Genomic DNA, 18,165 nt, shown 5'->3' with positions numbered 1-18,165 from the left:
TCAATTCTCAAAATTATCATGATTTTAATAAATTTGACTAATTTTTAATTTATCATATGATATAATGATATATATCATATTATTTGAAACCTAAACCACAACGATACCAAACAAAGCCGTAAGCTATTTTATTATTAACCCTAAAGAAATTCAATAAAATTAATATTCCTATCCCTTGTTATAGAATAATTTATTTAACACACTTTGAATTTTTACTATTTATATACAAATGTTAACTTTATTTAAACTATAAATTTTTACTAATGTATTAATTAAAAACATGTATTGTTATGTACAATGTTGTTAAACCTCAATTGTTTTTTGCTCTACTCACTTACTATCATGAGATAATTTTTTTCTTAAATACAAAACAAGAATTATCTCGTGATATCTTGTTAGAATCCTTTCACCATGTGGTATCTTAATATCAAATTTTCAAATACTTGTACTCCGTGCAATTTGCACTAGTACGCATTTAAAGATACATTTCATTGGAGTCTTTGGAGATTGTAGAAAATGCAAGGTGAGTAAAAAAGAATGGATGGGACAACTATTAATATGAGAAGTTTCGTAAATTAACTTTGTATATAATTTTTTTTTATCTATAATGTTTAATTGCATACCATTATATTGTTACTCAAACTAGTACACGGACTAATATATCAAGTTTGCCGGTACTAGTTATTATACAACAAAGGAAGTAATTTAGCAAATCACAAAGAATATGTGTTAAACTAGATAAATGACTAGATAAAAAAGGTAAATATTTGAACAACATCTCAATCTACCATTTTCTTAGCACATAAAATTAAATTCATAAATACGGAGTACAACACTAAAATAAACCATTTTTAACTGAAAAAATCTATATTTTTCGTACAAAGAAAGTTAGAAACATGGTAATTATACATATATGTGAAGAAATTATTTAAAAAAGGTATAAGGCCATAAGTTTATCACTCAATCATTTTTATAAGGTAAAAGTATTCTTGGAAAAGAAATTTACTAAGCCAAAAACTCAAAAGATTTTGACCTTAATATAGTAAACCATTTATCTACCTTGGTATCGTAAAGATATATTGACCTTTTTCGTTTTTGTAATCTCATGTGATCACCTCTTATATAAAGCAATCAGTTATAGCATGCAAAGTGTATTTTACAGATTCATTGAGTTTACACTCGGGTGAGTTCACAAATTCTTACATTATTTTCTCGAGTGGGTTTTACAAATTCTTACATACACTCGGGTTGATAGAGATGCAAATCAAGTCGAGTATGTCAAAATGTGCCGTGTTAGTGTTGTTAATCCTTTGTCTTATTACCAAAGGGCATTGTCAATCAAAGGTCTTCGATTTGGATGATTATGGTGCTGTTAAAGGTGGAGAAGTGGACAACAGTAAGGTAATTCATTTGATGATCTATTTCATAATTTGCCACCATTTACGATTATTTTACTAAATGAGGAAAAAGATAAATGAAAGCATGTTTTTTAGGAGCTTTATTTTTTTTAGTGTTCTCTACACTTTTGAATGTGTCTTTATAATTTTACTTTCTCTATCCTACTGAAATTGCTTCATTTGAGACCACAAATTCCACTAAAATGTCTCATTTTGAGTCTAATGAGACGATTTTAGTGGGATGGAGGATGTGCATACATAAATAAAAAACAGAAAATTGTGAAGAATGAAAAAAAAAAAAGATTTCGAACTTGTGATTAACAAAGGATTATGTTTTTGGACATTGTGAAAAATAAAAAGTAAAATGTAAAATTATGTTTTCACTATGTCCAAAAATCATGTTATTTTTGTTTGGGTTGGTAAAGTGTTTGAATTTTGTATGGTGCAATTTTGTCAGAGATATATGATATCAGAAGATACATGTGTGATAAATTTTCCGTAGATATCATTAAGAGAATAATATAATTAGGTTTATTTATGTTAAATATATTAATTAGCAAATATATCTTTAGGTTTATGGCTATGTTAGTATATTTTTTAAGAAAATTGTTTCCTATCTTATGAGCGTAGGTTTTATATAAATACTCTACCTATTGATGAATAATAATCAATCTTCCTACAAGATATACTAACATAGCCATAAACCTAAAGATATATTCCCTAACTAATATTTTTAACATATATAAACTTAAATATATTATTCTTTTAATGATATCTATGGAAAATATATCACAAAGTCCATTATATAATATGTTCAAAATTTTGTAGGCACTTTTGAAAGCATGGAATGATGCATGCAAATGGAAGGATGGATCCAAATTGGTTGTCTCTTCGGGTACATACTTAGTGGGTTCAGTATTATTGACTGGCCCATGTAATGGCCCAATAGAATTTCAAAACAAAGGCACTTTAAAGGCTCCGTTGGGCCTTAGTGGAGATTATTGGATCGAGTTTCGGTATATTGATGGGCTGGCAGTAAGTGGAGGAGGATCGTTTATTGGTGCAGGCCCACCAAAACAAGGTTCTCCATACCTTCCAACAGTAAGTTATAGTACAAACATCCTCTGTTTTTTTAATCACAACGTTTGAAATTTTACATTTTTTACATGTATATCTTTGACGGTCTTTTATCTTATTGTTGTTTCAGTTGTTGAGATTTAGCTTTGTAACAAACTCAAAGGCGCAAAATATAAAGCTAAGCAACAGCCAAAGCACCCATTTCAACTTATTTGCATGTAACAACACTAAACTAAACCAAATAACTGTATCATCACCAGAAGATAGTCCTAACACTGATGGAATAAAGATTGGAGAATCAAATGGTATTAAAATTTCCGATTCCACCATTGCTTCAGGAGATGATTGCGTTGCAATTCTTAGGGGTTCGAAAAACATAAGTGTTACTGGGGTTAAATGTGGTCCTGGTCATGGAATTAGCATCGGAAGTATGGGAGGGTCATCTGATGAACGTGTCGAGCGAATTTTCGTGAAAAATTGCCATCTTTTGGGTACTACTAATGGTTTAAGAATCAAGACTAAGGCTACTAATAATCCTGGCCTTGTTACGAAGGTTCGATATGAGAATGTTTTTATGACAAATGTTGATAACCCTATCATATTTGATCAGAATTATTGTCCTTGGAAAGATTGTGAAAAGGTATGTATCAAAATTTATAAGGTAACATTATCATGTTTTATTATTTGGTATGTGATTATAGAATATTTTAAAAATTCACAAATATAATTATCCTAGGGCAAGACTAAATATGTAATATGTAACATGTAACTAATGTAAATCTGGCTAACGTATATGATACACGCACCAAAGTCTTAGTTACTTGACTTGAGCATAGTAAATCTCTTCTTTGTTTTGCTAACGTGTTCGAGCTTGACTTGTAGGGTGATTCAAAAGTTCGAATAAGAGATGTGAAGTTCAAGAACATTCATGGAACATCAAGGACGAATGTTGCAGTGAATTTTCATTGCAGTGGGAGTAATCCATGCGATAAAATCGAGTTAAGGGACATTAAAATCAGGTTTCAGAGCAATGCAGAGAAAACCATTTCTAATTGTTCTAATGCTAGTGGGAAGGCTTATGGTGTACAATTGCCTAAATCTTGCTTGTCATCATAAGATGATAATTAAGAGAAAAGATTTAATTAGAAAGAAAAATAATGTTGGGGAGGTAGGAGTGAGTAGTCCCTAGCAATTTACGGATATTCAATATTATTTTATTTCCGTAATCGCAGGATGCGGTAGGTCTCTATGAAACGAAATTTTAATTCATTGAATGAAGATCGTATATGGCCCCATAAGATACGACTGATATTCTACTTCATATTAGAAAGAAGTTGTATGACCCCACCCTTATACGTTTGAATGTATAAATCTATTTACTTTTTTATTTGAAAAAATTGACTTTTTAGTCCCAACTTTATCTCATTTGCCCAACTTTGAATTTTTTTTAATAATCCGAACTTTAATATGAATTTGCTTTTAATGGTCTTAAATGACCGGTAACTTGTTGAAAAGATAATTTTATTTTGTTACAAATATTATGTACACATGTCACTATGTAATTGGTCCAAATAAGTTTTAATTTTTAACAAAAATTTATACAGTAGTAGTAATAATTAACAGTTAACTAATTATTTTAAAAATAATTAAAACTCAAAAAAAAAGGCTAGAAAAACCACCACCGGCCACCGGACCCTCCCTGCCCTCCACCCTCACTACGCCTGCCCCCACCGCAGTGCCGCCTAGACTACCCCCTTACTGCAACCCTAACCCCTCCCTTTCCCTGCAACCCTTTTTTTAGTTGCTACTAAAAAAATGAATAGATAAAAGTAAATCGTATTCATCTTCAATAAAATGAAAAGTAATTAGATTCATTTCTAAATTAAATTCATTTCTAATTAATTAATGAAATAGATCATACTTTATGGGTAATTAATTTGCATGTACGTACAAGACATGGTTTGTATACAAAGCACTCGTATATATAGAAGTATATACATATGTTCTTGCTTGGTGGTACGACACTAATGTCGTTAGAGTACTTTCCTAGGAATATTTATACACGCGCACATGTGAGGATGAATTGTGCTTTACAAAATAAGTAATTTTTTTAATGAGATACTATGTACCAATTGCAAATCTAATGTTAGCTTGTGTAACTATATATCTATAGAATAACAATAAATTATTGGCAATAAAAATAACATTAATAGAGTAATATAGTTCACAGCCCAAATTTGATTGGCTAGCAAAAGTTAATGCAAAAGATAACGAATTAACAATTGAAATCAACCGTACCATTACATTATGTACGAAGTATTAAGATTTTTTGAAATATTTGAGTGTGTGAATTGAAAGAAAAATAGAGTATCCAAGGACATTATCCTTCATACACTTTCCTTCCCCCCCCCCCCCCACCCTTTTTTTATGGCTCCATTCTTTTCTTTTAATTATTTTTGTATTGATATATATGGTCACCTTTTAAAATTTTGACCATAAAAACACACTATTATAAACATTAAAATCATATTGTGTGGGAATTTGTTATTCGGCTTAAAATAAGGAATACATTTTTAAAATATTAATTTTATATAATTTTCACTTATATTTCTTATCAATACCCTTAATATATATATTTGTGATGAAGGAAGGAGAATATTTTTTTTTTTAGCTTTGGGAAAATAAGTTTTTATTTTTTGTTATTTTGAAAGTGAGCAACCAATTCTTTATGATAGGCTCATTTCCCATTTATTTCAGTTTGTTCTTATGCATGCATGGTTACACGCCCGCATGCAAAAAGGTCAAACGTTAGTTGCTTAGTTCAAATAGAAACCGAATTTGCAAACAATAATAAAAATAAAAATAAAAAATAAAAAAGGTGCAAAATACTTGCTTTTTTTACCGTAACTTTGTGTATACCACTTGTCAAAAAAAAAAAAAAAAAACAAAAAAACAAAAACTCTTGTGTATATAATATGAAGAAGCTATTAGTCGTTGGTGAAACATATTAATACATACCAACTTAAGCCCTAGAAAATATATATATATATATATCAGTGTTAGAAGAGAAAATAACAAAAAATGACAAGAAAGAGTGATGCTTTAAGTTTGCTACTGATTTTGCTAATTTTGAGTTTCTCTCAAGCAATTAAGGGGGTGAAATTCTTCAACGTTAAAGACTATGGTGCTCTTGGTGATGACCATTATGATAGTTCAGAGGTAATCATAGTCACCTACTCACCTTACGTCCTTATGTCAAATTAATCCTCGGTAGTTGATATGATCATGAGTATATAAAGTGAGGATCAAATTTCATCTACACAACTGACTCAATTTGCAAGAGTTAAAAAATAAAATGTTAAGCGATACAGGTTTAAGCGATACAGGTTTATATATTTTTTGAAGTCTTAATTATTCTAGCTAGTCTCTTGCATGTGCTCGTTTAGTTTGTTTTGTGTTTCTCTTATCACTAACAAATAACTGAAACAATAAGAGAGATAGATTATATAAATAAAAATTATTTTTCTTTCCGTCAAAAATAAAACATATTTAAATTAAGATTTAAAAATAATTTTTCACAGTCGTAAATGTATTTGTAATGTAGTCATGTTTTAAGATTTCTTTAACCTCTCTCCTTATGCGCACACATGGCTATATGCACGTATTTGCTTAGTGTAATAGTAATACACAAAATATACTCACAAGCATACATCTTATGAGAAATGGGTTAATATTCACATAAATATATATATTTTTTTCATCTATATTTAGTATTTTTGATGTTAAAACAATTTTTTTATGTAAGTATACAATAATTTGAGTGATAATTAAAATGTCTTAAAATTGAAATTGGTTTCACCATGTAGGCCTTCGAGAGATCATGGAATGAAGCATGCAAATGGAAGGGCAAAGCGGTAATTAAAATCCCACGTGGGAAATTCTTGTTGAGAAATCTACTGTTTCAAGGCCCATGCATGGGCCCAATAGATTTCCACAATGCAGGCTTTTTGAAGGCCCATAAAGTAAATATTGGGCTGAGCTATTGGGTTGAATTTAGATATGTAGATAGATTGGGTATCAGTGGTAGTGGGCATTTTGATGGGCAAGGCTCAGAGTCATGGTTCAAGATAATGGAAGATTATCCCTCGACTAACAACCTTCCTACGGTAACTTAATTCTTTTTTCAATCAAATTATCTATGACTACGTGCGAGTTAAAGTGTAACACTTAATAATGCGAGGTGATTGTAACACTTAAAATTATGGAGGGTAACACTTAATAATGCAAGGTAACTGTAACACTTAAAATAATAGAGGAAATATCCAATTATTTGAGCTAATGAATTAATATCACTAATTATTAAAATTTAGCCTTGTTTGATTACTTTACTTTTCTACTACAAAAATCCTCCATATATACTTCAATGGCGGTGTTTGATGATTTCTAGGTTATAAATTTGAATTCATTTCAAATCATTTTACCTTGCAATTCAACTAATGCATGTTACGTTGAGTTTTCTAAATAGCTTTTCAAAACCATCAACATACAATTGCTAACGTTTAATTTTTTTGAGTCACCATAACTATCATGTCTATTTTGAGCCCTTTTGGAATTTAATAAACACGTACGTTTAGTATATTAAAACTAACATATTATCGACTGTCTCATTGTTGTGTTACAGTCGTTGATGTTAACTTTCGTCAACAATTCAAGGATCGACAACATGAATTTCGTCAATAGTAAAGGTAGCCACATTAAACTATACGGGTGCAAAAACGTTACGATAACCCAAATTCATATCTCAGCCCCCCCTAATAGCCCTAACACTGATGGAATCAACATTGCCTTCTCAAGACAAATCCAAGTAACAGATTCAAAGATTTCTACAGGAGATGATTGCATTTCACTCCTTCCTGGAGCTGAAGATGTTAACATCACGGATACTCGATGCGGGCCGGGCCACGGGATCAGCATCGGGAGCATGGGTATCGGGCCCAATGAGCTTGCAGTGAAGGGAATAAATGTGAAGAATTGCAACTTCACTGATACCATGAATGGTGTGAGGATTAAGACATGGGCTACCAAAAATGCTGGGAAGGTTGCTCAAATTTCATTTGAGAGCATTTTTGTTAACAATGCTAGCAATCCCATCATTATTGATCAAAATTATTGTCCATCACATGATTGTCCTAAGGTAACTCCAAATCTCTTTATTTATTAACCGGGTCGGTCTGACTCTATTATTTGAGACGGGTTCTTACTTTATTTCTTGCGGGCGAGGGGGTTGGTAGCGTCTAATGAAATGATTACATGTCTACTCTCAAAACTTTAACCAACTAAGCTAATTGACATCCACATAATATAAAGATATAAATCATACGAATACCTCTAGGACATTTACATCCCTTCGAACCTTGTTAAGCCCCGTTCACTTCACCTTATTTTTACTTAACTGAAATTATTTTTACTGATTCTCTATTATATTTCTTCTTTAGAGTTACTGATTTTTACTGAACTAAATTTATTTTTACTGAATATTATTTTTTTAAGGTGAACTGACACGGCCTTAGACAATGTTATTGAATTTACTTTTTAAGTAAATGTACTTCATTTGTTACATGCTTATATAAGACACCTATTTAATTTAGATATGGGAATATTTAGTAGAATGTATTCTAATTTTCTTTTGTTTTCTTTATTGAAGGGAGATTCTCATGTTCAAATAAGCGATGTGAAGTTTGTGAATATAATGGGAGTTTCACAAACGTACGTTGCAGTAAACTTACAATGCAGTAAATATAGACCATGTGAAGTTGAGACAAAGAATATAAATTTGAAGTATGGAAGTAACAAAGGACCAACAATTTCATCTTGTTACAACGTCAAGGGTGTTGCTTCTGGATTCCAAAAGCCACCATCTTGCATTTCTTAGCATCTTTCGTAACCTTATGTACTCCGTAATTATTATGTGATGAAACTAGCTATACGTACTATATCGATGTGATCTAGGTGCTACATCGTAATACAATAAGGTATAATTAACTTGGTTTAGGAAGTAACTATTGTGACTCAAAATTGGACAAGAGAATTACAGACTTACAGTTTAACATGGATGTGTTTAAGGGGCTGCTAACTCATTCAAGATACTTCGTATTTAACGAGTAAAAAAAATGCACCCTTCATTAACATGGTATACAATACTACTTCTAGGATCTGCTGAAAAGAAGTGTTTAAGTTATGTTGCTGATCTACCATATAAATCTCTGAACACCAGATTCATGGCTCCACTCGAATGGACGAAACAAAGACATGTACATGGTGAAGCTGTGAACAACTACATATAGAATCGCAATGAGAAGCCACTTACTAATCTCATCAATCCTACAATTAAGCATAAAAATAAAGAATGGTGTCGTGTATTACCTAAACTCAACCAGTGGGGTAGGCACAAGAACTGCAGCACAAGCCAAGAAATAGGCCAACACCCAGATTCTGCTCCTAGCCTTTCCTGTTGACAGAAAAGTAAAGAGGGGTTCAGCAGATCGTTTGGAAGGCAAAACTATTTATCAGGACTTTACTGAACTTTTCACAGGTCAACTTGGCCCAGATTTGCAGGCCAGACCCTTGACAAGGAGGGGGGATAAGGGAAATCCCCACCCCAAGACCTAGCGCTAGGATTCGAATTTGTGACATTGGTAGGAGAAATACGTCATGTTTAGACAGGTGAAACTGTGAAAGGAACAAATTACTGAATACAAGCCATAAATGGTTGATAAAATACTGACCTAATATGTGCAAGATTGATAGCCATGAGTAAGCATAAAATGGGACTAGAAAGTATTTCATTAACTGATGAGCATTGATGACCCCTTAGCCAGATATAAAATGGATAGTGTCGATTGTCTGCTAGAAGATAGGGGTGAGCTATACTGCAGCATTCAACCAAAATATATATATTTCCAAAAACATAGCTTAATCATATACAAGAGTACATAACAATCATCAATTATGACAGTAATCATTGAATACTCCGTATATTATATTTTTTGACCTTTTAAGTAGATACAATTATGACTATACATAATTGGTCTCACATGTAAATGTTGAATGTTAAAATTTATTAGATCTACCATGGAGACAAAATTTTAGTAAGGACCAAAATGTGAAAAACTCTCTGTTCTATCTATATTGTTCAGGAGAAACTGACAAAACGACAATCTGAAACTGTCTTGAAACAAGGAAACAAATACTTGGTGACAAAATAGCTTGTATCTGTAGCATTTCAATATTTCATTAGCGTATACAGATAGGTTTCTCTGCTTACCTGAAATAATCCCAGAAACAGACCGGCAGCAAAGATCACATATCCCAGGACAAAACTAAGCGGCTTAGTCTTCCAAATGGATTGCAGCAGAACAGTAGGATGGCCCAAAGTGAAGTGGAATGGAGCACTAAACAGTGCAGAAACCATTGCAAAATACATAATTTGAGCAAAATGTGGGGAAACAGCATGAGCTTCTTTAGCACCTGCAACACAAAAAATGGAGAATAAAATACATATACAACAGAAAAATAGAAAGGCAGAGGCAGCACACAAAGACCACAGGAAAACAGAAGGCAAAGACACAGCAGGGCAAGATGATAGTACCAAGAACAACACTTCCATTCCAATAAACAAAAGCAACAAAGGCTCCCAACACCAAAATAAAGGGGCTAAAAGAAACCACAAGCTCCCATTTTGAATGCCATGCTTGTACAATAATGTACTGGATCTCATCAAACAATCCTACAAATAAATAGCATAAGAAAAGTTAGCAATTGCGAAGCACTTATATCTTATAACTAAAGCATATCTTGTCTAAATTTCCAGGCAAATGAACCAGCTACTTTTGTAACAGCACAGGAGCTAATTTTCACTGAAGGAACACCCAGAACAATGCCCCCCACCCCAAAAAAAAAAAATCCAAAAAAGATTTAAGAAAAGGAAAGCACTCGATGACACAAACCAATACAAACACATAGCAAGCACGAGAAAAGGCCTACTGTTCAACCATTCATGAGCTCAAGTACGCAAATGCATGTAGGATCTTTTGAAATGATTACTTAATAAACCATAACAATCCACCTTGAGGTAGAAGCTGAACTCATATTGCCTGATAGATCATGGATTTATTTGAAAATAAGTATTGGTTATGCCAAGCTGGGAGCTATCAAAAGGTTAAATTACGTTCAAACCAACAGCGAAAGAAGGGAAAGACTTGACTTTGGGAACATTCTAATTGTTCAAAAATAAGTACAGTAGGCACAGATTAGAAGCACAATCCAATTTAGTTGTATCATCGAATAGTGGAATATTAATTATCATTATGGACAGAGGCACGGAGCAATCTTTTGACAAGACCCATAAAGAGGAAGGAAGTGAGGTTGAGATGGAAATTGACATAAAATTTAAAAAACTACTGTGTAGCTACTTTTGAAAGATATGAAAAGACATTCTAACACCTAGAGGGACTTGAATGAATGGAACAAATAAAACTTAGCTGCTGCTTGGATAAAATAGCTACATGACCTTATAAAGATGAAGTAAAATTTATGAAAACAAAAGGAATATAATTACATAGCAATAAAACATAAAAGAAAGAAACAATTGATAGCACAATGCATAACAATCTGGCAACTCATCCAACCTCCATTTTGTACTGAGTATCTATGTTTTCTTTAAAGATAAACAATCTCAACCTCATCTATAATACAACAAATATACCAGTGGCTGAATAGTGGCAATTTCAGTTTCAATTGCAGACCTTAACTAGTTATACTTAGTCACTTAGACTCTTTAGAGATTATGGACAATAAGTTGGAGATTGATAAAGGTGCAGAGGTCACCTGAAAGATGGGATCTTGAAAGAGCAGTCTTATCGGCACCAATAACAGTAGGGCAGGGAACATCAATTGCAAAAGCCTACATCTTTCGCCTTCTTAATCCTGATTTTGCTGCAAAATCATCTTTAGGAGTTATGTGGTCCTTTTCACCAATAGACACATTAGATTTATGAATACCTACATTTTGCCTATTGACCAGCAGCATATCAATTACACCACCACATGCAACAAAAAGCATCCATATGATATTGGTTTGTCGAATGCATACAGCCAATGCCCCCATCTTCATGAAAGAGTTAAATATATCTTAGTATGCTTTCATGCAGATGAAGTAAACAAAGTAGTATTATGAAATACATGTGGACTTAGTCCTTACCAAGGCCCTCAAAGCATAAATCTTTTTCAGGGAAGCCAGGTACATAGCAAGGAAAAAGATCAGTGATGCCACATCAGTGTAATAAAGATAAGTGAAGAACCAATGAAGAGGGTATAATGAAAGAACAACAGTGTAAATTGTTGCTTTTCTTTTGTCAAGTGCTTGTCTTAACTGTGTGATGATCTCATATATTAGAATGCTGCATATAAAAGCTAACGCACCATTGATGGAGCGAAGGATTGCAGCAGAACATAGATCTTTAAAGGATGAGATCCGTTGGATCAAAACCATGCCTGGAAACAAAGAAGAAATATGGGCAAGTGAAAGATAGTACCCTGCAAAGGTTTTGAATTACAAAATCAACTCCATTCTAACTAACACTTGAACTCTAGATAGCTAATCCCACTCAATTACTCAAGAAAAGTTGCACAATCCAGAGCATTGTATGGAGGAAATGACATTATTGACATATTATTTAAGGGTAGACTGATAAAAAAACAGAGCTTTGTTTATGTGAGACATCAGTCATCGAGCAAGGTAAAATCATTCCGAAAGAAGCAATCTGGCTAACACCTATTTACTGGAGCACTAAAAAAAGGCACCAAATAATGCTGATTGCACAAACCGATACATCTACTAGAGTACTAGGGGAAATCACTATTATGTAAGTTTTCCCCTCCATCACTAGAATTTAGAAATTAGCAATTTGAATGTTTTGTAGCATTTTTAGCCGAATTTGAATGTTTTGACATGAAATGGAGCAATCCCAACAAATCCCCTTCACTGTGACAATCACTCTCCCTATAAATAAATTCAAATTCATGTCTATTTATCAGTTATCACAATAGATGATATCTACCCTTATTCCTTAATTCACCATTTAAATTATCACACACAATAATGCCTTCATTTTGTAGCATCTCAAAAGTACAACAATAGATTGGTAAATCAATGTACACCTTCTATAGCTAACCTACTTTACTCTTTTTCAAGCCTCTAGTAAATCAGCCAGATAACCATCACCAAGATCATACTTTGAAAAGGGTAAATCAAGCCTTTTTAAACTAGAGGAAATAATGGTTAAAAACTCAAAAACTTATTAATTAAATAGCTACAATTTGGGTTGTGCAATGAGGTATGGTGGGATTCGATCCCAAGTCTCGGATATCAATCATAATACCCCACGACTTTAACCAAATAAGCTAGTTGGCGCCCACAAAACAAAAATTATACATGTAGGAACAAATTAAGATTTTAAGGGAAATTGCTCAAATACAAGCCAGGAGGCGTAGTAATCATAGGATCCCAGCTCTTGAAATTGCCTTTACAGTATTGTTGAGCTTAAGGAATGTGAAATATTTCGTCCTGTCAAATTCAATACCAAAATATATTCGGATTTTTTCCCAAATTGAGTTTTATTGGCAAATTATTTACCAAATTGGTCTCGTGGGAAAAGTATTTTCCAAACTAAGCTTCTGGGGTGAAACGCTGTCTCGGACAGCGTTTTACACCCAGTTTCTTTTAAAAAAAAATTCAAGAAGTAAAACGTTGTTTGTTTCAGACAGCGTTTTACGGTGTTGACCTGTTGGTATGTATTTTGGCAAAATATACTAAGCATATTTTGCCAAAATATACTGGAATATGTATATGGGCTTTAAAACGCTGCCCGAGGCAGCGTTTCATGTTAAAGCATAAAACGCTGCCTGAGGTAATGTTTAATGTCAAAGAATAAAACGCTGCCTGAGGCAGCGTTTTTCTGCTTGACTGCATTACCAGCAGCCAGCTGTTGTTCCTGTCCATCTGCTGCTGCCCCTACACATCATCCTGACCCAGCAACCTCAGCCTCAGCCCCACCATCAACCACCACCCCCACCACCATCAACCACCTCCCCCACCACCATCAACCACCTCCTCCACCACCACCGGCTGCCACTCTCGACCACCCATATGCAATGCAAAACACCCTAAACAATGCAAGAGCATTCCCACCACCCCCACCACCATCAACCACCTCCCCCACCACCACCGGCCGCCACTCTCGACCACCCATATGCAAGAGCATTCTCACCACCCCCACCATCAACCACCACCCCCACCACCATCAACCACCTCCCCCACCACCACCGGCCGCTACTCTCGACCACCCATATGCAATGCAAAACACCCTAAACAATGCAAGAGCATTCCCACCACCCCCACCACCATCAACCACCTCCCCCACCACCACCGGCCGCCACTCTCGACCACCCATATGCAATGCAAAACACCCTAAACAATGCAAGAACATTCCCACCACCACCGACAACCATTGACAACCATCAAACACTGGAAACAACCCCAACAGCACTACAACCATCGTGAAACAGCACTTTAAGTGCAGGAAACCAAATATATGCTGCTTGATATATATAACGGCGATAAAAGATATAGTTTCACTGACAAAAGTCAAATTCGGATAAATAAGGGAAATAAACTTCAAATTGTACAGAGAGTCATTTAAAAAACATTTCTTGTATTAATAATGTAAGCGTTATATACAACATTGTTAAATATCTGAGTACCACAAAAAGATCAACTAACTAATACTATCCGGACTCATGTATTGGAGTAAACTGATCTCCATCCTGTGTGTCCTCTGTCCGTCTACGAACACGCCTCGGACGCCTCATATAATGCTGAATGGTGGTGAATGGGTCTCGGGACGGTGGAGGAGTCAGCTGGCGAGACGATGAGTCATCCAGGGTGTGGCCGGGAGCGGTGTTATGGATGAAGTAATCCTCTGCCTGTGTAAAGCCCGAAGTATGACCTCCACCACTACTCTGTCCGAAGTCGAACTGTGAATGGTAATCACCTGCGCCACTGCTCTGTCCGAAGTCGAACTGTGAATGGAAGGAGTTGGGGTCATGATCGTCCCTGGGGTGGACGAGATGACCATGGTCATATCTCTACAAGTTATGTATGCCCATATCTCACACCCGCTCGACCTGGGCTCTGGTGGGTACGACTGCTAAGGCATCCGAAAGTGCATCAACCATCGCACCCATATCCCCCGCCTGCAGTAATCATCCATGACTTAGTAATATGATATAGAATTTCAAATAATTTTGGAAAACAAGAAAATGAAATAAACTCACAAGTCCGCCGATAACATCATAAGTTGGATGGTAGTGCGTGGACGGTGGCGTGTAGGTAGGGTTGATGAAAAGGCGTGTAATCTTCCTGTACCATACCATGTAAGGATCACGCGGATCCATAACACCCTGAAACAGGTGACCGTCAACGCTGGTCCCAAAGCTCAATGAATTGATAATGCTCCTGTGCCCAGTTTGTCTCCAACTTTCCACGACGGTCAATGCCGTGGAGGCGGATACTAGTGTCACAGGACATGAGGATAGGTTGGTGAAGTCCGAGCTGTCGCAACACTCGGTCCGGTAGGTGGCTCTCCACGACCTCGAAACAGATCATGGGGGTCCTGGCAAGCCACTCAGCACGATGCTCGAGCAAGTGTTCTGGCATGGCCTCTACCAACACAGCAGAATAGGGATCCCATGTCATCTGCAATAAGGAAATATCGTAAATAGGTTAGGGCAATGCCAATAAACAGTATAAAGAGTAAGCAAACGATTACAAATTTATTGCAAGATTCCACATGTTCATCCGTGAGTCAGTCGAGGGCGTCACGGTAGTAGAGAAGACCTCTCGCTGTATACGCATGTGTCAGTCTGGGAACCACCCACCTGTGGCAACAAATTATTTAAGAAGTTGTACTAGCTAATTATAACAAAATGCGGCAACACAAGTGTAATGTTACGAACCTACAACCGTATGCCTGATCAGGTTCAGGGAGCAGGGGAGCATCGTACTCTGCGTACTGATCGTCCTGGTCCAGCTGCCCCGGACAGTGCACAACAGGCCTACCTGGTCTCCTTACATGGATGTGCTCCCAAGCCCATAGCTATTTTTAAAATAAAATAAAAAGGTAAAACATAAATAACGTCAAGTCATTATCAAACTAGGCTTAAGGATAATGATGAGGTTTACCTGTAGCACAACCAAAGGACCTCCGATCAGCTGTGCTCCACGGTGTGATGCTCTACACAGATGGCGATACAAGACCGCCAAACAAGCACTACCCCAACTGTATCCACGGATCTCATCCCAGTCGTGGTCTAAAATCTGGGTGTAAAACGCTGTCCGAGACAGTGTTTTACCCCAAAAGCTTAGTTTGGGAAATACTTTTGCCACGAGACCAATTTGGTAAATACTTTGCCAAATTAGCTCACTTTGGTAAAAAAATCCAATATATTTAGCATGGAAAAAAATCTTTTTCTTGCAAAAAAATATAAATAGAAAATAAAAATGGGAAAGGTTGAATTACCATGTAAGAATCAGGAACAATTGTATTAACAAGAATTGAAATTGGGATCACCCATAAACTCACAATCAAAGCCACTACTATTCTTTCCATGCAATTTTTCCTCTACAACTCTCGAAGGAGTTGGGTCACTTGGGTGGGCTTAACAGCCTTAACTTGAGCTATGGCATGATGTTTTGCAACGAAAAAGACCGATTGCAAAGAAAATTGGTTAGCTTTTGCCTATTTATTATGTATCCGTCGGGTTGCCCTTTCGTAAATACCGAGAATAAAACTGTTTAAAGGTTAGGGTCAATATGCACCGTAGCACCGGATTGTTTGCCCAAACCCAGGTATAGTTGAGGATTTTTTTCAAAGTAAGCTTTATTACAAAACTATTTTGTAAAGTAGACTTGTGGCCAAACTATTTACCAAATTAAATTTTTGGGATAAAACGTTGTCTCGGACAGCGTTTTATATCCTGGTTTTTTTAAAAAAAAAAATCAAAGTATAAAACGCTACATGTTGACCTTTTTAAAAAAAAAATTCGTAATTTCTGATTTTGTAAAACAAAAAAAAATCAAATACACTTAAAACGCGCGATCGGGACAACATTTTTAGTGTTTTTTTTTTTAGCTTTTGTAATTTCTGATTTAAAAACAAAAAAAATAAAAAATGCGTTTTACACTCTTTTTTTTAAGAAAAAAAAAATCAGAGCGTTTTACCCCAGAAGCTTAGTTTAGTAAATAGTTTGGCCACGAATCTACTTTACAAAATAGTTTTGTAATAAAGCTTAGTTTGGGAAATCATCCTATAGTTGAGACGGGTTGAATCAATGACATAATACTAAAACAGACACTGGGAATGACACGTGTCACTTCTTGGTGCTAATTTTCCCCTCCAAAATTATTATTATTATTATTTTTTTTCTATTCGTTAAATCTTCTTCAAATTATCTTTGCCATATAATTATAATACAACTTATATTTTTCATTCCTTTTGTTACTTTATTTATTCGTTGTACGCAGTATATCATATTATCACTTAATATTTTTATTTTATTTATTTCAAAATAACTTGTGAATTTTCTCTTATTCGTTATATATTTAGATGAAATTCCTAATATCAAAAGATAATATTTTATATTTATTAATTTAAACTTTAAAATTTCATTCGGGAATTTTATTTTGTTAACATAGAACTTAATCTTTAAGACGAACAAATGATGAACATTTTATTTTTTTGGTAGAAAAAGAGAAAGGATATATTTTTAATATCAATGATTTTTCTTATTTTTTTATTTAATTTAAAAATGTTTTTTTTTTTTTTTTGAGAAAACTGATTTTTTTTTTTTAATTAAACGTGATTTCTTTTTTTTTTATTAGTATATTTTTATAAAATATTTTATTTAATCACTTGTCATATTTTCATTATTTTTTATCTAATCCAATTTTTTTTAAAATATCATTGAATGTGAGTTTCATTTTTTTTTTAAAGTTTAACAGTATTTTTTATATATATATGAAATAAAATAAATTGTTCTTTTCTCTTAAATAAAATTTCCAATTTAAAACGATAGTAATTTATGTTTATAATAAATTTAAATTTTTAATTTTAATCTTACGTGGTGCTTTAAAATAACAACCCTACGTGGCATAATCCTGTATGTAACGCTCTAAAAATATTAATCCTACATGGCGCTCTAATAATTTTTTAATCAGAATTCTAGGTGGCTCTCTAAAATCTTGAGAATAAACTCCACTTTATATAATTTAACGTGATTTTATTTTTTTTATTAGTATATTTTTATAAAATATTTTATTATATTCCCTTGTCATATTTCATTATTTTTTTTTTAAATATCAATTGAATGTGAAATTCATTTTTTTTTAAGTTTAATAGTATTTTTTCATATATACAAAATAAAATAAATTGTTTCTTTTCTCTTAGATAAAATTGCCAATTTTATTTTTATAATAAATTTAAATTTTTAATTTTAATCTTATGTGGCGTTTTAAAATAACAATATCCTACGTGGCATAATCCTATAAGTAACGCACTAAAATTACTAATCCTAC

General features: G+C 34.0%; 2 protein-coding genes and 1 pseudogene across 2 annotated transcripts; 2 read left to right on the top strand and 1 right to left on the bottom strand.

The window, feature by feature from the left end:
• The first annotated feature begins 1,257 nt into the window (after window positions 1-1,257).
• LOC110705930 (polygalacturonase-like) lies at window positions 1,258-3,590 on the top strand. Its single transcript, XM_021883848.1, has 4 exons — window positions 1,258-1,401; window positions 2,226-2,498; window positions 2,605-3,114; window positions 3,357-3,590. The coding sequence occupies exons 1-4, from the start codon at window positions 1,258-1,260 to the stop codon at window positions 3,588-3,590; spliced, it is 1,161 nt and encodes a 386-aa protein (XP_021739540.1).
• A 1,965-nt stretch (window positions 3,591-5,555) lies between these two features.
• LOC110705929 (polygalacturonase-like) lies at window positions 5,556-8,406 on the top strand. The gene is made up of 4 exons (XM_021883847.1): window positions 5,556-5,693; window positions 6,341-6,640; window positions 7,156-7,668; window positions 8,179-8,406. Exons 1-4 carry the CDS (start codon window positions 5,556-5,558, stop codon window positions 8,404-8,406), a joined length of 1,179 nt encoding a protein of 392 aa, XP_021739539.1.
• Window positions 8,407-8,722: 316 nt separating this feature from the next.
• LOC110705936 lies at window positions 8,723-16,279 on the bottom strand (annotated as a pseudogene).
• Between the last annotated feature and the right edge of the window lie 1,886 nt (window positions 16,280-18,165).

Source organism: Chenopodium quinoa, unplaced genomic scaffold (genome assembly GCF_001683475.1).
Source record: "Chenopodium quinoa cultivar QQ74 unplaced genomic scaffold, ASM168347v1, whole genome shotgun sequence".
Lineage (NCBI taxonomy): Eukaryota > Viridiplantae > Streptophyta > Magnoliopsida > Caryophyllales > Amaranthaceae > Chenopodium > Chenopodium quinoa.
This window is presented reverse-complemented; position numbering and strand designations above follow the sequence as displayed.